Source organism: Zymoseptoria tritici, chromosome 4 (assembly GCF_000219625.1).
Source record: "Zymoseptoria tritici IPO323 chromosome 4, whole genome shotgun sequence".
In the NCBI taxonomy this organism is placed as follows: Eukaryota; Fungi; Ascomycota; class Dothideomycetes; order Mycosphaerellales; family Mycosphaerellaceae; genus Zymoseptoria; species Zymoseptoria tritici.
This window is the reverse complement of record NC_018215.1, coordinates 846,464-870,640: the sequence shown is the minus strand read 5'-3', so window position 1 is coordinate 870,640 and position 24,177 is coordinate 846,464. Positions and strand designations below refer to the sequence as shown.

General features: G+C 54.3%; 8 protein-coding genes across 8 annotated transcripts; 6 read left to right on the top strand and 2 right to left on the bottom strand.

Annotated features, from left to right (window-relative positions):
- Positions 1 to 736: 736 nt before the first annotated feature.
- Positions 737 to 2,678, bottom strand: MYCGRDRAFT_92417 (uncharacterized protein; the record flags this gene model as incomplete). The annotated part of the gene is made up of 5 exons (XM_003852861.1): positions 737 to 1,168; positions 1,229 to 1,446; positions 1,499 to 1,583; positions 2,038 to 2,151; positions 2,643 to 2,678. The coding sequence occupies 5 exons, from the start codon at positions 2,676 to 2,678 to the stop codon at positions 737 to 739; spliced, it is 885 nt and encodes a 294-aa protein (XP_003852909.1).
- A 1,579-nt stretch (positions 2,679 to 4,257) lies between these two features.
- Positions 4,258 to 7,850, top strand: MYCGRDRAFT_92416 (uncharacterized protein; the record flags this gene model as incomplete). Its single annotated transcript, XM_003853455.1, has 5 exons — positions 4,258 to 4,281; positions 4,895 to 5,512; positions 5,570 to 5,935; positions 5,996 to 6,196; positions 6,249 to 7,850. 5 exons carry the CDS (start codon positions 4,258 to 4,260, stop codon positions 7,848 to 7,850), a joined length of 2,811 nt encoding a protein of 936 aa, XP_003853503.1.
- A 694-nt stretch (positions 7,851 to 8,544) lies between these two features.
- MYCGRDRAFT_40062 (uncharacterized protein) lies at positions 8,545 to 8,993 on the top strand (the record flags this gene model as incomplete). The annotated part of the gene is made up of 2 exons (XM_003853456.1): positions 8,545 to 8,694; positions 8,790 to 8,993. 2 exons carry the CDS (start codon positions 8,545 to 8,547, stop codon positions 8,991 to 8,993), a joined length of 354 nt encoding a protein of 117 aa, XP_003853504.1.
- Positions 8,994 to 13,061: 4,068 nt separating this feature from the next.
- On the top strand, positions 13,062 to 16,250 carry MYCGRDRAFT_10165 (uncharacterized protein; the record flags this gene model as incomplete). The annotated part of the gene is made up of 1 exon (XM_003853457.1): positions 13,062 to 16,250. A coding segment is annotated over one exon (3,189 nt), but the record flags the coding sequence as incomplete, so codon positions are not given.
- Positions 16,251 to 17,196: 946 nt separating this feature from the next.
- Positions 17,197 to 17,640, top strand: MYCGRDRAFT_39970 (uncharacterized protein; the record flags this gene model as incomplete). Its single annotated transcript, XM_003853458.1, has 2 exons — positions 17,197 to 17,313; positions 17,398 to 17,640. Coding segments are annotated over 2 exons (360 nt in total), but the record flags the coding sequence as incomplete, so codon positions are not given.
- Positions 17,641 to 19,506: 1,866 nt separating this feature from the next.
- MYCGRDRAFT_92412 (uncharacterized protein) lies at positions 19,507 to 21,411 on the bottom strand (the record flags this gene model as incomplete). The annotated part of the gene is made up of 2 exons (XM_003852860.1): positions 19,507 to 21,317; positions 21,369 to 21,411. The coding sequence occupies 2 exons, from the start codon at positions 21,409 to 21,411 to the stop codon at positions 19,507 to 19,509; spliced, it is 1,854 nt and encodes a 617-aa protein (XP_003852908.1).
- A 934-nt stretch (positions 21,412 to 22,345) lies between these two features.
- MYCGRDRAFT_109022 (uncharacterized protein) lies at positions 22,346 to 23,527 on the top strand (the record flags this gene model as incomplete). Its single annotated transcript, XM_003853459.1, has 2 exons — positions 22,346 to 23,053; positions 23,116 to 23,527. 2 exons carry the CDS (start codon positions 22,659 to 22,661, stop codon positions 23,525 to 23,527), a joined length of 807 nt encoding a protein of 268 aa, XP_003853507.1.
- Positions 23,528 to 23,687: 160 nt separating this feature from the next.
- On the top strand, positions 23,688 to 24,119 carry MYCGRDRAFT_104086 (uncharacterized protein; the record flags this gene model as incomplete). The annotated part of the gene is made up of 1 exon (XM_003853460.1): positions 23,688 to 24,119. One exon carries the CDS (start codon positions 23,797 to 23,799, stop codon positions 24,112 to 24,114), a length of 318 nt encoding a protein of 105 aa, XP_003853508.1.
- Positions 24,120 to 24,177: the final 58 nt, after the last annotated feature.

The following is a 24,177-nucleotide window of genomic DNA, read 5'->3' as shown; positions in this document are numbered from 1 at the left end:
TGCTCCCGAAAGGACTGAAGCTCGCCGTCGACCTCTCCTGCTGCAAATGGAGTGGTAATGGATACCCACATCGGTACTCGTCGGAAGTCCCTTCGCACCCAGGCGGCCGTCAACACCACCACGCCATTTTTGCCTACAGAGTTCCTCGAGCTTAGCTCGAACTTCATCAACACCATCATGCCATGGTTCAGAGCTTCGAGCTCCTAATTTCATCATCACCACCACGCTGATCGAGCGTTTCACGTCACCACGAGCCGCCTTGCCAGCGAATGAAAGGACCCGGCGAAAGTCAGAGTTGTCCTTTGGCCTGGGTGGAGTCCATTTGCTTGGTCAAGGCCATCTTCCGATGATCGCATTTGGCTGCGAACCCGAAGTGAAGTATCTTCACATTGCAATATGCGATTGAAAGGCGATTTGTATCACCTTCGCCTCTGAATCGACTGAACTAACAAAGCGAAAGTCGTAGGTACGATTGGTTGCGATGTTTGCGAGGCGGCTTTTCGGCGCTCAGACCGTTTTCCAAGGTATCGAAGCATGCTGTGCTGCTGGCCTTTGTTGCTGTGGCTCACATGGAGGGCGAGCCAGACGTGCAAGCCAAGTCGACGTTTGCGAGGGTTCAACAGCATTTCTTCGCACATTCAGATGTCACAAGAAGAACATTTGAGGCGGAAGAAGATGTTGTTGCTTCAATCTGAAATTGAACAACTACGAACGCCTTGAAACTCCCAATAACGCCTTATACCCATCTCTCTCCCTCCGCATCCCATCCAATCAAGTCCAGCTCCACCCGCATCGATCGCAGCATCGTTCCCATCGTAAAACTATCTTCCTCCTGAATGACATCCTCGGCGGCAGCCTCTTCTGGTGGTGGTTCGTCTGGTGGATCTGCTGCTGCCTGCATTTCTTCCCTTGCCTGTCGCTTCATGGCCTTCCTGTACTCCTGCTCGTCCTCCGGTAGCTCCTCTCCCTCCTCGTCGAATTCGCAGTCGGCATCATCGTCATCTTGAACGGCATCCTCCGCACCCCAGTCCTTCATCCTATCTCGCTTCGACCGTTCCGCCTCCCTCCATGCTGCCACTCCTCCCATCCTGCATACCTTTTCCTTCACCGTCCCGAATAGCTCCTCCGCGATGGCCTGTGAGGCAAGGCGCCATTTGTCGATGAGGGCCTAAAGTGAAGTATGGTGATCAGCAGGTGTCGAAGATGTCTCTGTCACTGCGGAACGTACCTCCAGATCTGCGTCTGTGGATGATGTTGAGAGTGCATGTGCTTGCTTGAGTGTGTCGATGTCGTTCTTGGTCTTGCGAATGGTGACGTCCAATGAGGTGGTGGTGGCTGATGATGTCTTTCTTCCTGTGCCGAGGGGTGACCGGAATGGCTTGCTGAGTCGGTTGGTGGCAATCTCTGCTCTCTTGCGCTTGACGGCGGACATGCTGAGGTGGTGTTCTGATCGGAAGTTAGCGTTGGTTGGGAGTGATGAAGCTGGAAGACCACATACCACTCTCTTGTGCTTCCAGAAATTCAAGGCCGCTTGTGGGCATGTGGCCAACTCGATCGGCGTGGTGGTGATGGCGAAGCTCGAGCTAAGCTCGAGGAGATCTCTAGGTGAAGAAACAAACAAACGCCAAGCCCTCTCTGATGCCTCAGGCATCGATCCTGTGAAGTAAGCAAGCTCAAACAAAAAGGAAAAAACAAGGGGAAAGGAAATGTGAATCTGATTATCAAGGGGAACTGAGCGAAAGTGGTGGATGTGAGTCAACTCCAAGGGTCCTGAATCCCCCAAGTGTGCATGTCGGAAGTCGAGTTCGGTGTCGATTGTATTCGGCAGTCGATGGCTCAAAATATCGTTCCATGGTCGAGATGGGTGTGTCGCCGCTCCGCCGCTGGGATGTCGAGTTCAGTGTCGATTGTATTCGGCAGCCGATGGCTCAGACGTCCTCGCTGATCGTCGCGGTCTGGATCCCGGGTTTCGGTGAAGGTCTCGAACGTCCTGGTCGGGTGACCATGTTCCCCTTAATAATCAGAATCACTGCTCACCTTCACGCGGTACACCCGGTTGAGCTGGTGTACCACGAACACCTCCTCCCTCCGCGTGTCCCTCCACCCGAACACCTCCCTCACCCTCCGCCACACCCTCTTCACCGTCACCCTCTATTGAACTGTCAGCCTGTGGTTCATTGGCATGGTATGTGAAAGAAAAGCGGAAGCAGGTTGGTGTAAACGCGAAATGTGACTCTGAAACAAGAAACGAGTCCATGTGTATGAGATGGATCCAATTGGCATGGTTTGTGAACGGAGAGCGGAAGCGATGCCGGAGAAGAGCGGTGTTTGTCTCGAGAGCAAGAGATGATTTGGTGTGCTTGGGTTGGAGACCATTCGCGGGGAGTTTGGACGGCCTTCGGAAGCAGGTGGAAGACAGCGGATGCTTGACTCGCAGGCAAGGTGAGATGTTGAATGCATGAGGTGGTGCTCAGCGGTGTGGAGTGAAGGTCGAAGGCACAGTCCATAGTGAACAGCGGTGGTGACAAAAGCGAAACTCCGACTCGCAGCCAGTGTGTGGTTTTGAAAGCATGAGATGGACCTCATGGGCATGGTTGTCCGAGAGAAGAAAGAACGATGAGCAAAAGGAAGTTGAAACTCACCACCGACAACACCTTCTTCTTCGAAAAGAAGAACATCTTCCTTCACCTCTGGTAAGTATAGTTCGCTTTTTGTGGATTTGGTCAATTTGATAAACTTAGCTCTGTGAGGGTCATTAGCATGTGATCGAGGAAGTGATTTGGAGTGCTGTAGTGATACTCACTGATATTGTGTGTTGTGGATGTTGAGGAAGGAAAGATGGAGGAAGGGTAAACAAAGATTTTGTTTTGGACGCGGATCTCTAGGCACTGTGTACTGACGCATACTGACGAGATGCGAGCCACTGTTCTGCAGAGTGGGAGAATGCTATGGAGACCGGCCACTCCCAGTGGAAAGCATCCATATCCAGTTTAACCTGGAAAGCAACCGTCAAAATCCACGGACGCAGGCGACCGATCACAGATCCGGCGAGAGCATGCCAGAACACCTTCGACCGGGAAGCATATTGAGGAAGCAGAGACGCCTCGCAGCCAGAGAAACTCGAAGACCACGATATCGTTCTGGACGAGTGATCTCCTCGAGCCTACATCTCAAGTGTTCGAGGCCATCGGAGCCTCGGGGGATCCTGATTGGGAATGGCACGCTCTCGCGGCACGGTCCAGCACAGATCGGAGATCGGTATCCTGCAATGATCAGAAATTCGCAGGCTTCCGGACGCAAGCGATATACAAGTCCAAGGCCACCGATCGCAGTCATCCAGATTCGGCTGGCAATGGCACTGAGGCTTAGTGCACAGGTGTTGAACTGTGGCAGAAGGCATCCGCGAATACACAGCACTACTTGAAGGCTACAAATGATTTCCATCCCGTTGCAATGATACATGGCATTCAGATACCACAGTCATAGCACTTGAGACTCAGTTCGATCTTTTGTGTGCACTTCAAGCGGATCGTAGATTCTTGCAATGCCGGCCCGAACACGGCATGCCGAGTCGCGCAACGGCGTTCCTCGAGTGTTCCCGATACCTTTATCATCGTGCAAAGCTGGTGGTCGATATCCATTCCTCTATCTGCAACTCTTTCGTATGTCTTGTACCTCTCCTCTGCATTTTCTTGTTCTCCTCCGTTTCTCGGTCATGGCCGGTGCCGGAAAGGTGTGAGGGAGGCCGAAAAGTCTTGCTTGGCGCTCCTGAAGGGACACATCGACGCACGGCGGAATAATATAGTCTCCGCGACCATTTCCAAAATGATATCGAAAAGACAGTGACGAGAAGAATGACATGTCGTCGCATTTGAGCCGTTTGTGAAATGCGGGTCCTGCCGTTGAGGCGCAATCCTTGCAGATCCACGTGGCCCACGAATCGTTCTCCAACGCTCGCTGCCCAAACCCTAACCCTACCGTCGGCATCGCAACCTTCTCTCTTCCATCATCAACCACCAATGCTGTGACATGAACAATGGATGCATCTCAGTCCGTGACGATTCTTGACTACCTCACCTCAGTGCTGAATGAACTTTTTGCATAAGAATGAATGCTCGAAAGCTTCGTGACCAAGACGAATATCGCTGTGAAATCTACTTCACAGCCTGGGAGGAAGAGACACAACGGAATGCTCAAGATCAAGCAGAATGACGCCCTATCGTCCCTGCTCCGCCGATATGCTAAATATGACCAGATATGTCCATTGACACCGAGGAGGCGGTAAGTACATCTCGATTCCAGCAGCACTTTCTCATCTTACATCCCTCCTTTCTCTTCTTTTGGTCATCTTATCTCGTTCACAACACTCTTACCAGTATACCCCTTAGCCCACCCGTACTCCTTTTCATGAGTCCGCAGTACCGCCAAAGTAATGTCTTCGTACATCCTCTCTTTAGCCGCCAGCAGTACTCTTCTCAATCCTCTCGTTGATCACCCATCCTCCAACCGATCATGTTCTCCCATCGCCAGTCTTGGATCCAGCCGTACGGTACAGCACAGACGACTTCGCAGCATATCTACCAGCTCTCTGTCCTCCGTCGGATCCTGGGCCATCCCTTCACGACCCTTTCGTCGACATGCGAGCTCTCCAGGCCCGACACCACCCGCGCCGCATTCCAGCTCGTCGATGAGTTTGGGATACAGTGGCAGATTAAGAGCTCCGATCGAAAGAAGCGGGACTGAAGCAACTGCCACCGGTTCGAGGAGGACTAGCTCTGCGAGTGCGTTCAGTGGCAGGATACGACTAGACTCAGTTCCTGGCTCTGAGCAAACAGAAGCGAGGCTGGGAGATGTCATTGAAGGCGACGATGAACTCATACCGTCGCCCATACAGACATGTCAAGTACCTGTGGAGCTCTCAGCTGGATCCGAATCGGAGGAAGAGCTGAACGATATTGCCGAGCACGAGCTTGAGGACGACTTCGATCCACACTTCCACCGCGAAGGCCAGGCGACACCGATGGTCGACATTGCCGGTCCAGCATCCGAATCACAACATCAGCAGCCTCCAGCATTCAGCAGATGGGTCAGCAAACTGCGCAGAAAACGACATAATCATCCTCAACTTCTCTCACCGCGAAAAGAACGATGGACTTTGGACGACTTTGACACTCGAGCCGCATCACCAGGACAACAATACCTCAGTCCCGGCCGACATTATCACTCCGACTCTCAAGGTTCTTCCGTCCGCTTCGTTACCGCAGTACGATCTGCGACAGCCACCCTCGCCAGCGCAAGCATGGCAACATTGTCCCGGCGCACGACTCGCTTCAGACGAGGCCATCAGCGGAGCAGCATCGTCTCCGGGTCCGAGATACGACTCTCGATAGAAAGTCGACGGTCTATCATCGATGAAGCGGCAAAACAACGAGCTCGAAAAAGAAGGGAGAAACTTGAAGAGCTGATCAGGACGGAGGAGAGTTATGTCGCGGATGTGAAGGCTTTGTCTAATGTGCGTATACTGAGCCTCTCGCTGATTACCAAAGCTGACAATGCCGGTTGTTCGCAGGCATACTTCACCATCCTCGCCCATCAACCAACAGCAACAAGCTTCGCCCGCACCTCTACCCAGCGCACCATCGCCGACATTCTACATTTGCACGACGACATTCTCGGCTGTCTCCATCGAATCGTGCCTTTCGCCGAGTACGACCAAACCATTGCCCGCCTACCTTTACCATTACGAGCCCACAATCGATGGCACAGCATGGACGCGGTCCCTCAAAGAACGACACCGAATCGATCGACGCTTGCTACAATCCGGCAGGGACGGCGGTCTTTGAACATCAGTCGATCTTCGTCTGATGATGCACAGGTCGTGTTGCGGTGCAGCCCACAGACGATCGCCGCGGTGGCGAAAGCGTTTTCGGACAACGTAGGATGATGATGAAGTGATCGACGAACAAAGAGTGCTGAACCAAAACGTGTACCACAGATGTTACGATTCGCGGCCTACGAGGACTACGGCGCCAACTATGATTTGATCCAGCGTGACGTCGACGATACACAACGAGCGATTTCGGGATGGGCGGACTTTGATAAAGCCATCGAGGCCATATCGGCGCACGTCAATCCCATGAGGACGAGGGAGGCGAACCGGAAGAGGGCGATGACGGTCAAGGATTTGTTGATCAAGGTGAGGAACTCCAACGAGTAAGAGATGTGGTCATGCTGAAACAAACTCGCAGCCCATCCAACGCCTTCCAAGGTACGAGCTCCTTTTCAGCGACCTTCACAAACTCACACCCGCGTGCGATGACCCGATATCACACGCCGAAATCGAAGAACTTCGACTCAAACTGAACTCTGTCTGCCACCGCATGAATGCCGCAAAGGAAAATCCAGCCCGCGCACGAGCACTGGAAATGACCTGGCTCATCGGTGACCGCCTCACATTTTCCAGTCAAGTCCCACGCTCAATCTTCCTACAACTCCTCGGTCGGGTCTCGCTCTGCGGATCGTTGTACATTGCCTACCGCAGTCGGGACCGCATCAAAGGTGCCTATGTAATCTGCGTCCTGTTCGAGTCGTGTCTTCTCCTGGCTTCTTGCGATGAAGATCAGTCGAAATACAGCATTTTGGTGAGCATCACATTGGCCAATGCAACGATCGAAGAGACGGATAATGCGAAGGGGCTACAGTGCCACACTGCTCCGCATGCGTGGAAGGTAGTCTTCGAACAGGGTGCGAGGATGTATGAACTCATCTTCACGGCTTGTTCAGCGGTGGAGTCTGAAGTCTGGCGAACACACATCGCCAGTGGCATCGAAACTCAGATTGCGGCTGTCGCTGAAGGAAAGGCGAATGTCTTCGAACTGCAGTCACCTCTCACGGCAGACATGAAGAGCATCGGCAAAGCATTTGGCAAACCGGGCAGTTTTGTGCGACGCATGTCCGTCCAGCGAGCAGCGACAATCGGTCCTACGGCGGACTTGAACCAAGTCATCATCAAGAACACGCAAGCTGTGAAGGAAGTGATGGACAATTCCTCTCAGGGCTCCTTCCAAATTCCACGCTCGCAATCTGTGGCCACTCCTAGCCATGTACAGACCCTCGCACCACGCCGTGCAGACCGTCATCGCCTTGAGACCATCCTCTCAGACGTCTGGTCTCGAGATTTGCTGCCTTATCCAGGCATGGTCCGCCGCTCCGACCCAATTCGAGCTGGAGCCAACCATGTCATTCGGAAATTCAGCATGGCGAGCATCACGAGCAACTTCTCCTCTTCGAAACGCACGGGAAGCTACACGAGCATGAGTTCCTGGCGAAAGGAAGATATGCCGCCACCGCGCAATCGAGGTGAGAGTGGACGCGAGGGAAGCTCGATGAGTTCCAGACAGTCGAGACCGCCACTGATCGACTTTCACACGGCGCCGGATGCGTTTTTACCGGCGGACTTTGAGATTGGACGTCCGTCGAAGGATAAGAGGAAGAGGTCGGCGTTGAGAACGTTTACGATGACGATGGAAAGGCCGTTCACGCCGTTGCTGGGGAATGAGAACAAGCAGTCGGGATTGAGAAGGGCACAGAGCGTGAAGGATGTGGTGGATGATCAGGCGAGGCCGGGTCCTTCACCGATCCAGCTGAAGAGGAGGGAAGAAAAGAGAACGGGTACGCCGGTGTATAGTGTTGTGCAGGAGAGGGCTAGGACGCCGGCGATGTTGCATGTTAAGGATGAGAGTTTGGAGATGGGGATGGGTGTTGGTGAGGCGAGTAATGGTGCTGTTGCGGGGAAGGCGCCGAGGAAGAGCAAGAGTCGATTGTTACGGCTGTTTGGACAGGAGAGATAGGAGATTCAGGGCCTTTGGATGCGAATGAGTTGGGGAAGGTCAGTATGTTGCTTGGAGAAGACGATTGGAAAGGGCATTGTCTTCCCTTGGACGAGACGCTTTGGAGAGCAGGGTATCTTCTTGGAAGAGGTGCTGGATACGCCGGAATGTCGTGGATTACGGACGAATCGTGTGGAGCCATGACGGATGTTTAGGTGTTGCTGGGGTGTGTTCCTTGTCTTGTTGGACACAGTTGAATGACAGCGCTCTGTGGGCTGTGCTTGGAGCCTTGACATAGCAGCTTCTTTCGTGTCCACGTCAATTCTGTTGTACCTTATCTCGCAGTCTCAATGCCACGAGTTGTGTATGTGCACAAGCAGATCGTTCATCCATATGGTACACGGCGATGGAACAACTGGAAAGGGATCACTTTCAGCTGAAACGCCAACCTTGAAGGATTTCGAGCCGTTTCCCCTGCAGCCCAATGACGTCGTGCCGTGACATCAACTGCCTCAGGGAGCTCCACGGAGCTGTCCCAGGCACGCGATCGATTACGAGACATCAGACAGCTACAAAATCCATCGACTGTTGAATCCTCCTTCCTTTGAACAATACCACAATCCAACATTGAACGCAGAAAAACACCTCTCAAGCTTCAATCGAACTCCGACCAACACCAACCAAACAACAACATACCCCACGTACACCATCCATCATGAAGGGCAACGCTTCCGAAGTCAAGGTCCACTACAAGGGCAACAACGACGACTTCATCGTGATCGTCGACTCGGTGCAGGCCGTGAAAGACTGGAAGAAGGACAGCAGCGTGCCATTGGCGCAGGTCGTCAGCAGCTTCAAGGTCTTTGTCACAGGAGGGTGAGTGATACCGTCAAGAGCATCGGAGCTTGCCCCGAGCTATACAACAGCGGTCAGGAAGACATGGAGATCAAGAGCTTGGAGCTGACAATACCTCTCCTTCATAGACACGGTAACCAGGGCATCTTGGACGGCGCCTCGAAGGGTTCTCTCGAGAGCGAGTTTGGCACGAGCAATGACGATGAGGTGGTCAAGCAGATCTTGGAGAAGGGCTCGATCGTCGAGACTGGAGTGAGTGGACAACATATTCGTGACAACATTCGTGACATCTCTGACGATACCTCATAGAGCGCTGGTCGTGACGGCGTGAAGAACATCAGCCAGGGTGGCTCGGTTGCTCACTAAGGGAAGAGCGATAACATGGAGGAATAACGCCGCATCACTGGAACTGTGATGACAAGACAAAATGTACACTGCCGCATGACGTGCGTGCAGGCTGGAATGGCAGAGAACATGCCGCTCAGGGAGCTGTCTGGCGAGACACGAGGATATGATCAAATGAAAACTGTAAGCCATGATGCTTGTTGAACTCAGTGCCTGTCTATGATTTGTATCGGCTTCTCATCTTTGTAGGTCATATCTCACATCTCGAATGCTCCACATGGAGCTGTTGCATATGCCAGCGCTTATGGCACCCTGCAGCATATGCAGTGTCACGCAACAAGCACCGTTCGTAAGTACTGATTCTCGTTTCACCGCTCGTGCATACACCACATTGCTCTTCCTTGAACGACTGCGATTGAGACACAATTCGAGAAAGCATTGCACGCTGTTCCATCGTTCTTGCCGCGTGAAGTCCCGTTCGAAGGTGAACCTCAGGCATGTGATCGCGGCCGCTCCCTTTTTCTTCTCGCTCTGTTAAAAGCTAGCTCATTCTAGCTCTCCAACTTTCCTCACCGTACCACAATCTCAACACATCCAACTCGAGAACACGCCATATCAGCGCGCGATCATGTTTCACGCTTTCGCGTCAGCGCTGCTGCCACAGCAGACGACCAGCATCCCTTTTCTTCAACGAAGAAACCTCAAGGCGGAGGGGATGAAGCGCGTTCTGCTAATTCTGAGCGGACGCGAACAAGGAAACATGCAACTCGTCGAAGATGTCATCGACAACATCTGCGAACTCATCTACGAGCGCACTGCGCCTCGTCTCCAGATCTACACCCCGACCATCTTTGTCCATCCAGCGTCCATTCCGCCACGTTTCGGAAAATGCCCTCTTCTCAAGCAGATTTCTCACGAGCTGCGCCGCGCCATCTTCGCTGAGTTGTTACCGGCCAAGGACGTCGTCATCCAGCCAGTCTGCCAGGAAGGTGATAAGGTCAAGAGAGATCTGACGCGCAAGCCCAAGCACAACAAGACCAGCAATCTGCTTTGCCTCAACCGACAAGTCAAGGATGAGATGACCTCCTGCGTCTATGCGGAGCGCATCTTCGCCATCCACGTGCACGAGGGCATCACCACCGGCGGCATCGAGTTTCTCGACTCGGGTCGCCAGCCACTTCAATACAAGGAGAACGCTGGCAACGGAGACGACCGCTTCGCCCGCTTCGATGATGGATCTGAGTTTGACATTCACAAGCTCAAGAAGATTGAGATCACCATCTTCCCGGCCACCGAGAAAGCTCGCCACGCCGCTCTCAATACATACTACATGAACTATGCCCTCGCTCGCATGCTCGAGCGTGGAGGCAAGGACGGCAGAGTTGTGTCACTCACCATCAACTTCGCCTCTCAGCCCGAGGGACATGCGCAGGCCCAAAAAAACCGCCGTGGTATCATGCGCTGTGAACACTGGTGGTGGGATCCAGAATCGGTAAGTCGATGAATGCAGCTCTAGCGCAACCTTTGACAGCTGCTAACAAGTACAACAGGACAAGCCACGCAGCACCAGTATCAACAACGTCACCGATGTCGAGCTTGCGCTTCAGCCGTTCGCCATCCTTACACACGTTCACAACGTCTCCATCAACCTCCCAAGCAAAGTCAAGACGCATCCGGCCTTGGTCAAATTCGTCGAGGACCTCAAACACAGCATGCAGAGTAAGCAGCTGGGAGGGACCCTTGGTCCCCGTGACGGCCTCGAATTCCAAGCAGAAGTCCTGAGGACTGAGCTGTACGAATACATCTGCAGCCTGAAGTGGGGTGGAAAGGGCCAGAAGCTCGCAGACATGAACGAGGAGGACATGTATGATGAGACTGATCCGGCGTCCAACTTTGATGATGATACAGACTCCAACAAGCACGGGCGCTCATTCTCAAGCCAGAACCTGTCTGGTGGAATGGACAAGCGCGCAAAGAGGTTCGATGAGGACGAGGACGAGGACGACGATGAGGACGGTCTTGACATGCAGACTGCTTTGATGGAGGGCTTCGAGACCAAGAAGAAGAGTTCGGATACCAAGGTCACCCGGAAGAGTGCATACGCTCCATCGAGCTGCCTCAGCGATTCTCCTCCTCGCAGCACGAGGAGTGAGACGTTCGACTTCGATTGCAAGAACACCGGTCGAAAGCTGGGTAGCATACCAGGTATGGATGCTTCTCAGCGAGCAGGCGACCCCATTCGCTCCCTCGGGCTCGCATCTGAGATCCGTCGTCGCACGGAGATGGCGTTGAAAGTGGAGGTGGATGCTGCCCGCAGCCGAGGCCCTCCCATTGACAGCGCCGTGACCGGAACTTTCCCGACCAGTCATGACTCTTCATCCTCACCATACAGTGGAGGCTCACAGACCCTTTCATCTTATGATGCTTCACCCCCTGGCAGTCATGGAAAGCTTGGCGATGCTCAGTCCGAGGAACACACTCTCCACGGCAATGGCCTTCTACAGGATTTGAGCTCCCAGCGTCTGCAGCGTCGTCCTCCTCCTCCTCAGCATGGTCATCGTCGCGATCGCCAACATCAGCGTCAACACAGATCGTCGCTGCCCTCAAGCTACACGTTCGCGAACCACAACACGCAGCCAAACAATGGCCTCGTCGATCTCACGGGCGACGACGACGCCGATCTCTCCGATGCGCCGCCACAGGACTCCACTCGAGCGCATTACCGCCGTTCCACCGACTCCGATGCTACTCCGACCGGGCATGTCTCCCGGATCCCTCGTTACGTCCCCGCTGCCACGGCTTCCACGTTCATTGCGATGCCACCGCAGCTTGCTCAGGCTCAGCGGAACGCTAACGGATCTCAGTACACCAATGGGTCCGCCTGGGGGACTCTCGATTTGCCTCGTCCTGGACCGCTTCGTGGACCGGCGCCTGAGTCGCCATCGGATGATGAGGGCGGAGGTGACGACAACCCGGTCTAGGTGCTCGGCGGTTGGCAGGACAGCAAGACGATCGAAGAGACGAGAACTGGCCTGGTGAAATGTGAGCGGCGCACAGCCTCTCGCAGTAGAGGAACCTTTCCGACACAAGGGGAATCCATGGCTAACAATGAGATCGATATGATCCCGATTTGGTGGAATGCTTTGGATTTGATGCGCTTGGTTTGAAGTCCGAGCATGAGACAAGGCAGCGGGCGAGGAGCACCTCGACGCTAGAAGTACTTTCAATGCAAGATCTTCACGACTGTTTTACCGCCGTCAAGTAAGATACGAAGCCGGATGAGAGAGTGCTCATTCCGTTCAGTAGGCTGTGAAATGGGCGTATGTGGCTCGACAATGAGATAGGGTATGAGTATTGCGACGCGAGCGCTCCTCGAGGCTCAAAGGTTTCGATGAAATAACACAAGACTAGCTCGGTTGCATATTCGTGAAGTGAATGTTCACAGGAACGATCGTATTCATCGTATTCTCGCGTGGCTGTGCACCATGACGTGAGTGAGGCGCGACCTGACCTCCTTCGCTAGACCGCCCAGCAACACCACCAAGCTTGGAATCTTGTTTATACACGATGTCGTAGGAGGAGATGAGTGAGTTACGGTCGTATTCACTGTTACGCGAGTAGCAAACTCCACCTCGAGACGCGTACCATATTCTACCGTCGACAATGGTAGGCAGCTTCATTCAATCTCGAAACACTCTCTACTCCGCCCCCTCTGCCAACTCGACTTAACCATCAAACTTCTCCCTCTCCTCGAACTGCATCTCCGGCATACGCCCTCTCTTCCGGACATACCAACTCGATTCTCTCGCTTTCCTCGGTTCGAAAAGGTACACCGTCAGTATGGCTCCACCGAAAGAGTCAGCTCCACAATCTGGAGGAAGTGAGCAGCATCCGGTCCCACAGGTGATGCTTGATCAAGCAACCGCAGCTATCAACAACACCGGCGACGACTCTACCTCCGCCGAAGGACGATACGGAGGCCACGACGTAGCCACACCATCAGCACAAATCGACGAGGCCATCCCAGACGTTCCACCACCTGCTTACGGCGAAGAGTTCGGCACCATAACGCAAACCCAAGATGGATTCGATACCAAAGCAACAGTGGCAGAAGATGGACGTGTCAATATTCGAATCAATCAGGCCGACCGCCGACTATCACAATTACTCGTGCCCAGTCTCAAGCAATTGCAACAGGCCGCTGCGGACGAAGAGGCGCCCCCTCCAGCATACATCCCTCCATCCCTGGGAGGAGCAGATGGAGTACCACCACCTCCACCAATGAATGTGGTCATTCAAGTGGTTGGATCAAGAGGAGATGTGCAACCATTTGTGGCGTTGGGAAAGGTGCTGAAAGAGACATACGGACACCGCGTCAGGTTGGCAACACACCCGAATTTCAAGGACTTTGTGATTGAGAACGACCTCGAGTTCTTTAGCATTGGAGGTGACCCGCAGGCGCTGATGGCGTTTATGGTCAAGAACCCAGGTCTTATGCCGGATTTCAATGCCCTCCGCGGCGGAGACATTGGCATGAGACGGAAAGAGGTGGGCGAATACCTGCAGGGCTGCTGGCGGTCTTGCTTTGAGACGGGAGATGGCACCGGTGTGGAGGCCACCGATAAGACGGTCGAGGACTGGAGCGCAGAGGGAGACGACTACCTTCAGAAACCCTTTGTCGCAGACTGCTTGATCGCCAACCCGCCTAGCTTTGCACACATCCACATTGCCGAGAAGCTGGGAATTCCGCTGCATATCATGTTCACCATGCCATACTCACCGACGCAAGCATTCCCACACCCTCTCGCAAACATCCAGTCCTCCAACGCCGACACGAACCTCACGAATTACATATCCTACGCGCTGATCGAAATGCTTACGTGGCAAGGTCTGGGCGACATCATCAACCGCTTCCGTCAGCGGAGTCTTGGACTGGACGATATCGCCATGCTGAAAGCACCCGGCATGTTGCAGAGGTTGAAGATTCCGCACACGTACTGCTGGTCTCCGGCATTGATTGCGAAGCCCAAGGATTGGGGTGCGAATATCAATATCTCGGGATTCTTCTTCTTGGATCTCGCGACGAACTATACGCCAGAGCCTGATCTCAAGGCTTTCCTCGATGCAGGCGATCCTCCTGTCTATATCGGATTCGGTTCGATTGTGCTTGACAACCCAACGGAAATGACCAAGCTCATCTTTGAGGCGGTGCGAAAGAGTGGACAGAGAGCGTTAGTGTCCAAAGGCTGGGGAGGCGTAGGTGCTGACGAACTTGGGAAGCCCGACGATGTTTTCATGTTGGGAAATGTGCCACATGACTGGTTGTTCAAGCACGTCTCATGTGTTGTGCATCACGGCGGAGCTGGAACAACTGCCGCTGGCATCACAGCTGGACGACCGACATTGGTGGTTCCGTTCTTCGGAGATCAGATGTTCTGGGGATCGATGGTCGCTAGAGCTGGAGCTGGACCAGATCCTATACCGAACAAGGAGCTCACTGCGGACAAACTGGCAGATGGCATCAAGGTTTGTCTTGAGCCTCAGAGTCAAGAACGTGCACATGAGTTAGCGGCCAGCATTGCGACTGAGAAAGGAAGCGATCTCGGCGCTCAAAGCTTTCATCAGTTCCTGGATGTGGACAAGATGCGCTGCAGTCTGGCACCTTCGAGACCCGCGGTCTGGCGTATCAAACGTACACAAGCTCGGCTCAGTGCCATGGCAGCGTGCACGCTCGCGCAAGAAGGTCTACTCGACTTCAACGACCTCAAGCTCTTCCGCGCTCGAGAGTACGAAGCTGACGATGGACCGTGGGACCCCATCACTGGTGGCGCAACTGCAGTAGTCGGAACTATGAGTTCGATGATGCTGGGAGTTGCGGACTTTCCCATTGAGACGTTGAAGGCGCTAAAGATTCACCCTGATGCCGCGAAGAAGAGCAAAGCTGAAGGCAAGATGACCGAGGGCGCTGAGAGTTCTGACCAGTCGCTGAAGTCGAGGTCCACACTCTCATCAGACGATAAAAGTGAAACACCCACTCCTTCTATGCCGCCACGATCTGCAAGTGGCTCCACAGTCCTCAGCGGCGAGCAAGTCGCCTCGCCGCCTGCGTCTCGGACGGGATCCAGCTTTAACCTCCAGGACTCTCTAGCCAAGCTGAATGCTGGCCCACTCTCGCCCGGCTCTCAGCAGGGACCGGCTGGCGATAAGGCCAAGCCGAAGAAAACGAGTTCCTTCTCTGCCGCCGGCGGCAATCTCCTCCAAACCGCCACCGACACCTCGAAAGGCGTCAACCGCATCGTCGGCGCAGGTTTCAAGTCTCCCATGGACTTCACCATGAACCTCGCCCGCGGTTTTCACAATGCTCCCAAACTCTACGGTGACGAAACAGTTCGCAAGCAGGACAAGGTCACCGATCTGAAGTCCGGAATCCGTGCTGCCACGAAGGAGTTCGGGTTCGGCATGTACGACGGAATTACCGGTCTTGTCACACAGCCGATGAAAGGCGCCTCGGAAGGCGGCGCTGCAGGTTTCGTCAAAGGCATCGGCAAGGGTATTGGAGGCATCATGCTGAAACCCGGCGCTGCCATCTTCGGCATTCCCGGCTACACAATGAAAGGCGTGTACAAGGAATTGCAGAAAAACTTCGGCTCGAGTGTAAACAACTACATCATCGCCGCGCGGACGGCGCAAGGATTCGATGAGTATTCACATGCTAGCCCGGAAGAGCGTGCGGACGTAGTGATGAGGTGGAACGTGCTGCATAAGGATTTGAAGAAGAAGAGGAATCCAGACGAGTTGGTGAGGGATATCTTGGCGGAACAGATGCGCAAGAAGGAAGCGTGGTTGGACGGACGGATGCCGAAGAAGAAGAGCAGCTCCTCCAGCAACACTCAAGGTCAAGATGGATCCACCCGCCGTCAACAAGAGAGTCAGGAGGTCGATCCTGAGGTCGCCGACCAACTCGCGCTGGAAGAAGCGATCCGCATTTCCGTCCGCGAGACTTCCACCGGCGACGCGGCAAAAGACGCAGAAGTTGAAGCTGCGATTCGCGCCAGTATGGCGGATGTCCAACGCAGCCATCCTCCTCCACCGGCACATGACGAAGATATGCAGCGCGCGATGCAGGAAAGTGAAGCTGATGCCGCGAAACATCGCGAGGAGAGGAGGGAGTATGGTGCTGAGCTCGAACGTGCATTAGCGGCGAGTCTGAAGGAGCAGCGAGGGTGGACGGGAGAGGATAGTGACTCTGACATTGGACGGGCGTCCATAATATCGGAGCAGACGCTTGCAATGGAGGATCGGGATATTGCTGGTGCGGGTTCTTCCTCCGCGGGGCCGCCGGCCTATGACCCTGGACATTTGGCGGGTACCACGCAAGCGGACTTTGAACGGCAAACTAATGCTGGGAAGGGAGAGAAGACGCAGCAGGAGAAGACTGAGGAGGAGATTGTGTTGGAGTATATCAAGAAGCAGAGTCTGTTGGAGGAGCGAAGTCGGCAGCAGAAGGCTGGTAGTTCGTCTGGCGATGGGGACGAGGACGAGGACTTGAAGAAGGCTTTGGAGGCGAGTCTGAAGGAGAACCAGGCTGGACCGTCGAAGTTATAGGATGGATACGATACCAGAGCGTCCAGTAGGTTGATACGTAGAGGATACCCATTGTGTAATGAGATATGAAGTTGACGGCCTTTGCAAAATGCGAGAAGGAGCGAGACAATATATAATCAGTCAAAGACGCTCACTGCTGAGTTGTCGTTGTTCCTGGTAGATTGCCGTTTATGTCTTTCTCTGCTTTGCTGCTCTATGTGTACTTAGCAGATGTTGTCCTTCTGGTGCCTCACCTCGTGCCTCACCTCGATCTCTCATTGTCCTTGTATTCATGACGTCACGCATATCGAGCATCCTCGAGCTCTCCCTGAGCTCCTTCTTGACCTCCCTGCTCACGACCACCATCGCCCTCTTCATCCCCAACAAATCAATGCCATCGAGTTTCTTCACCAAGACTCAACTCATCTCCGTCCTCGCCATCACCATCATCGCAGTAATCATCGCCTACACCCAACAGAGCCAACAAGTCGATACCGCCAATATGTCCAAGTCACTCAATGGTTCGCCACGAATATCAATACGTATACATTGAGGTTCAACGTACTGATCAGCGGATGCTGTAGTGTTCAAACAACCTCTTTCCCTCCACTCCACTTCTCCCATGACCGGCTTCCTCCGTAATGGATACTGCGAAGTCCCATCGTCCGACTTTGGAAACCACGCCGTTGCCGCCGAAGTCGTACGTATACATTCTACCACTTCGCACAAATCATTCATCAATTCACACGTGTTACAACGCTACCACCTACTGACTGCTTTTCAGACGGAAGAGTTCCTCACTTTCTCCGCGGCTCAAGGCAACGACCTGCGCGTCATCCCAGGCATGAAAGCAGGCTGCAAATGGTGTCTCTGCGCCTCACGATGGTTGGAAGCATTCGAAGCGAGAGGGCGCGAGAAGGATGGGGACAAGATTGTTCCCAAGGTGTGGTTGAAGGCGACGAATGAGAAGGCGTTGGGGAAGATCAATTTGGAGGATTTGAAGGCTTTTGCAAAGGATGCCGAATGAGTGAGCGAGGGAAGTGGTGAGACTGGACGGAGCATGCGGAGACTCGTTTTCGGGTATTGGCTGTGTGAGTCTGGTTTGTGAAGGGGCGTGTGTATTGCAAATTGACAATCGGAATGGTTTTACTGAATGATCGCAGGAGGAACATCGATTGTTTTTCAATGCTTGCTTGATTGATCGTGTCATCGTGATCGAATGTCCACCCCAGGACTACATGTCGGGCAAAAGCCAGACACACCACCACCCCTATCGTCCTCTCCCCCTCAAATCAACAAGAAGAAAAACCCCCGCATTTCTGCGTTCAGGGAACGGTGGATGGTATGGGGGTTATGTAGGTGGGAAAGCTCTGCGCCGGATCGAAGCCGGCGTCGGTACGCCGAGTGGTGAGCGAGGAGGAGTCCTTCTCGTGATGGCAGCACTCGACGAGCCAAAGCATACGATGTGGCAAATTGACCAATGTAGCGATACGTTGCCGAGACACGTCGCCGAAGCAAGGGGGAGATGCGACAACGTTGTTCTTCGACGGATTCTCTCCACCTCCAAACGTCTGCACATCAGAACGACAAATGTCTAGATGGCCATGGCCTCGACGAAGCTCCTTCTTCCTCACCGTGCTCGCCATCCACGCCCTCCTCGTGATCTATTGGTTCTCCCGCGACGACACCGCCGTGAGCTCCCCTCCATCTCCATTAACCCAACCACTCGAAATAACAACCCACTGCCTCACCTCCTTCCCCTCCCTCTACCACGAAATCGACCGCTCCATCCATCTCTGGAAAACCACAAAAAACCACACCCTCACCCCAACCGACGCCTCCATCTCCTGGCACCCCACCGGTCCCCTCGACGGCGGCGCCCTCCGCGTCCTCGTCCACAACAACCACCTCCGCGTCCTCGAGTCCCGCAACGCCGTCCGCGACCCCGTCTTCCGCGAACGAGCACTCGGCGTCCTCCATCTCCTCCACCGCGCTTTACAGTCCACCGACGAAGTGCTGCCGACCATCGAAACGGCGATTGTGTTGCAGGATATTTCCTACCCGCCCACGGAAGACGGAACGCATTCCTTTTGGACGTTCGCCCGCCCGTACCGTGATGTGCACTTCAATCGCACGGCGGAGTCGGAAGGAGAGATACTGCGCTACGAACGGTATCTGTCCGCCGAGACGTTTGCACGGGTGTGGGTGATTCCGAATTTCGACTTTTGGGCTACAGCCTCGATTGGGAAGTTCGATGATATGCGGCAGAGGGCGAGAGAGCACGATTGGCCGTTTGAGGAGAAGATCCCGCAAGTCGTCTGGCGCGGCACACAGTGGACGAACCCAACCATCCGCTCTGCATTGGTGAATATTACCAAAGGGAAGGACTGGGCGGACGTAACCTATACCTCCCCTTCATCCAGCGAAAACCACATCTCCATGCCAGATATGTGCGCCTACGCCATGACGATCCACACCGAAGGATTCAGCTATTCCGGACGATTGACACACCTTTTGGCATGCGACAGTCTGGTGTTCATTCATAATTTGACGTACACGACGCATTACTACCATCTGCTGAGATCGGAGGGGGCGGAGCAGAATTATGTGCCTGTGAGGGATGACTTCTCAGACTTGTCGCAGAAAGTGGAATACTACCTCTCCCACCCGGACGAAGCGCAACGCATCATTTCCAATCACCTCGCCACTTTTCGCGAGAGGTACCTGACGACCCAAGCGACGGACTGTTATTTCATGCATTTGATCAAGGGGTATGCGAGTGTATCTTTCACGCCGGAGATCGATCACTTCGCCTTGCCGGGTAGAGACTTCCACGCTTTCATCGATCATCCCGAAGATTTCCCCTGATGGAAGTTCCTGGACCTTCCAACAACTACCGCAAAGGACCACCATATCCCATTCCCAACCCTCTGACGAATCTCACTTCCTCCGCGCTCCTCTCCAACGCCCGTCTCATCGTCTCGCCGAACGATCGCTCCGCATCTTCTCGGGCTCTCTGCTCCGTGCTGACTTGCTCCTCCACCGCGTCATGCCAGAGATCTTCACCTAAAGGATTCCTTCCTTCGGCGCCGAAGCCGAGAACACCGAGTCGACCGTCGCCGGTGTAAAGCAGGAGATTCTGTTGAGCTGTGTCGGGACGATCGGAATGTGAAGGTGAGGTGGAGGGTGGGTTGAAGGGAAGGATTTTCTGTACGATGTCGCCTTGTCCTGGCGCTTGGGCGGCGGTGGAGTTCCATATTCCTCTTGGCGTTGAGCGGTCGGACTGAGTAGTGGTGGATGAGGAGCCGGCAAGTGCGTCATTGATGTTGAATGTGCGGATGGAGGAGACTGCGTCCCGCTCCACCCATTTGAGGTTTCCGTCGCCGTCGGAGAAGACGATTCTGCCGCCGTGGGGTGCGACGGAGAAGAGTTTGGAGGAGGAGGCGGTTTGGCGATTTTGATAGGTTTGGATGCTGGGCAGGCCATATAGTTCGAGCGAGCCTTTGCCTTTATATGAGCCGGCAGCCATCAGTGTCGTGCCCGGTGCAGCGCGGGCGGATTGTAAAGCGGCGATGGAGGTGCCGGGGTTACGGAGCAGGTCTAAACTACGTGGGATGAAGGGGTATGGTAGAGAGGCGAGGCAGGCGATCGGCGCGCCGGTGAAGATTGTTCCGCGGAGACGAGGGAAGGAGCGGAGGTCGTAGGATAGGAGTGATTTGAAGCGGCCGGAGACGTAGATTTCATCGGAAGATGTATGAAGGATTGAGAGTGGACCTGGTTCTTCAAGCATCGCGTGAGAAGAGATGCGACCGCCGATTAGTTCGCCAGAGGAGGGTGGCGGAAGATATGTCGGATCTCGTGCATCGTAGAGATGGAGGGTGTTACTCGTTCCGACAACCAAGGGCATGTCATCAGAGACGGACGATAAAGCGGTGATGGGAAAGGAATACTCTTTCGATGACACGAGTTGGAGTGTGGTGAGGTCGACTTCGTGAAGATGCTGCTGAACGGCGAAAAATCCTCTTCGAGATGAGGAGTTGATGGAGACGCTTTCTACTGCGCCGGTCGAGGTCATGATTGCGTGGTGATGTTCCGCTGCGGCGGTGAGAGGTAGGCCAGTGAGCAGACCGGGTGCGCTGTGGGCGAGTAGTCTGCCGCCGCCGCCGTTGGGATGGTGTGTGGTTCGGGCGGAGAGGTCAAATACTGAGATCGATCCGTCGGAGAGAGGCGACACGGCGTGCGTTGATGCTGGGTCGTGAAGTACCGCCAGACCGGTCGCCTCTTTGAAGTCATCCTTGGTGCCTGGGAGGTTCAGCCAGCCTATGTTGACCGGTGCGTGTCTCGCGATGAACTCGTCGTAGTAATCGAGTCTCTCAGTAGGGTAGCCTGGTTCCCAATTCGCGAGTGCTCTAGTCCTCAATACACGAGCCTCAGCATCTGGATCCACTGCTGCGCGTGGTTGTTCGCTGCCGACGAGTTGGGAGACATCCCAGGCTGTAGGGTTGGGTCCTGGCAATGCTGCCCATGTATTGCGTAGTTCGGCGAGGCGAGGATCTTGGATTTGGAGTTGGTGTTGCCGACGACGGAGGGCTTCCGATCTCGAATGGTCGAAGCATATCAATTTCCAAATGGCGTTGTCGCGGGCCAGGGCGAGGTATCGAGAGGATGTTCGTTGCAGGTTGACGATGTCGATGATGTCGAGGACTGGAAATTGTTAGAGGTGATCCAAGAAGAGAGCAGTTTGACTCGGCGTACATGATATGATTTGAACAATCACTTCGTCTGGAAGACGGTCCATGTTGTTTTGCTTAGCAAGTGGCATGATCACGAACGTGCCGAGGATTGGTCTTGCGCGGTGCATGGACGTGAGCTTGGGATGTGCTTGCAGAGACGGCACAGTCGCTTGTGGATATGCACTAAAGCAAGAAGTGCTCACCAGACCTTCTCACGAAACTTGGAATGAGTCTGAAAAAGCAGCGAGATAGGTCTGACTCCTGGCACGGATGCTACAACGATGTAGCCAACTTCGATTGTAGCTCGTTCGCCCAGTTCAAGCTACTCCAGTTCTAGATAATCTCGCTCGATCATTGAAGAGCTGGGATCCACTCCGCAAGGCCGTTGCGTTCATTGCAGTGATGCAGTGCAGGTCAAGGAAGATCAGGTATTGTCCTTCCAGCAGAGTTCATGGTATCATGATTGAAGTCTTTCAAGGTCGCCGATAGTGGTCCGAGACATGCCACCTGTGAACGAGCGCAGACTGTCTTTCTCCTGATGGGTCCAGACCAGAACTGTCCGTGGCTGATGAATGGTGATGGGTCGATTCCGGTTCCTGGCGATGCTCTCGGTCAGTAGGAAGTCTACGGATCACGGAAGTTGCTCGGCTTTCTTCAATGTTTGCCTGAGGCATACATGAGAGCTGTAGGTTTCTTGTATCGAATCGACCAAGGAAAGTATGCGTCTACGGCTACCAACATCGAACAATTCTTGAACGAATTCCAGTGCGTTGTCGCTTCTGTCGATCAAAGACTATATTGATTACAATATAGATGTGTTACATGAGAAGATGTTATGCAGGAGGCATTTCGGATATATGTGTATATGGTTTAAGCGAGAAGCGGGAAGACGGAAAGGCAGCTGTTGGAACACAGCCCAGGGCAAAGCAAGACGAACGATCACCCCCCAGAATCTCAGAACTCTCAGCGACTGGAAGTTACCTTGGGATGAGATCGGGAGAATCAGCTTTGGCGTGCCGCCGCCAGGCGACGCATCACTTTCTTCTTCCCTCTCCTTTCTTCATTTCCTGCACAACACTCTCATCACAATCCCATCCACCCACCATAACGACGACGTCCATTGAAACGACATCACCGCCACGCTCATCACCGGATTGAGCCTCGCCGACCACACCACCGAAACGTGGGCCAAGGCACGGGCGCAAAGTACAACGTCCACCACCAACCACTTCGACCGAGCGGCACCCACATCCTCAGCACAACATCGCGAATATACCCATCGACGTCAACACCGACGCGAAAATTGTCAACCATGGCTGCCACGAAACAGACTACCACCAAGGTGCTCAAGCCGGGAGAAAAGAGTCGGATCGTCAGACTTAAGATATCGCCCAAGGTCCTCTCGAATTTCCCATCAGACTCATCATCAGAAGCATCACCATCGGCAGCACCAACTATCAAAGGCGAAGCATCGCCGTCGATACAACTCCCTGAAAGTGCCGAAAAGTCATCCGAGTCGAATGCCACACCCGTGCCAGGGCCTGATGCCACTGATGGCAACTCTCTCGCTCCACCAGCCAAGGTCGACGGCCGGAGAAAGCGAGGAGGTGCCGCACCATCTGGTCGAAAACGCGCACCACCCTCCATCGACCCGAACGCGCCGATGAGAGAACGAGGTCGTCCAGGACCCAAGAAGAAAGCAAGACTGTAAGTACTATCAATCTCAATACATCGCTTGACCACCTCACTAACCTTCTCTCTCCCCCCAGCGCCGACGGCACAATCGACCGCAACGCCGCCCAGGACGGCACCGCTCCCACCCGCCCCGCCGGCGCCGTTCCCGCCCACAAACTCGGTCCCAAAGCCAACACAGGCGCCATCAACGCCGGTCTCCGCGCCCTCGACCGCACCGGCAAACCCTGTCGCAAGTGGGAACGCAAAGGCCTCTCGCTCAAGTCCTTCACCGGTACCACGTGGAGTGTGATGTCGGCGTGGAAGGCGCCGCCAAGAGAACAGGGGTTTGCGGGGGATGTGAAGAGTGATAGTGGAGGATCGAGCGAGGTCAAGCCTGTGGGTGAGAGTAGTAATGTGGGGAGTGAGAGGGAGAGAAGTCTGGCGGATGGGGATACGACGATGGTGAATGGAATGGAGAGCTCGCCGGCGCCGATTGTGGCTGCTTAGCCAGCGATCAACAGGCCGGGATGAAATCGAGCGGGTCTGTCGACTGCAAGACCGATGTGCGCTCCATTGCGCTGTACTACTACGAGGGTTTGCCGGACTTTTGGGATTTTGATCATCACTAGCGAGGCGTTTTGGGCAACGACTGGATCACAGAACAGGCGTATCATCGAATTGCAGGAGATGCGCTCAAGAGCAAGACGTAGATGGATTGTCTTGCGAATTGTCTTGCGGGGTGAACAACAGAAGGCTGCGGAGATACGATACAAAGCATGAAACATTGCAGACAAAACGACTTGTCATGTTTTATCCTTTTCCAGTGCAGTCTTCCTGTTCGTCAAGTTCACGATGACGTTCTCCATTCTCCCGGAACATGGTTGCGTCAACTGCGCCCAGCTCGAGGAACCGACGGAAGTGCGAGCGCTCAACTTTCAATTGCCGGCGAAGCTCCACCGCGTGAGAGACTCGGTCGGAGACGTTACCCGGTCATCGGTTCACACACACCGATTGCAAGATCGATGTCGATCCTCGGGAAGGGAGAGACGCACGAGCTGTGGCAACAGCATCGCATGATTCGCATCATGGCATGATGCGTGGAGGCTCCCGCAGCAGACTGCCCTGTACGCGGGACCTCACGGCGTTGGTCGTCAGTC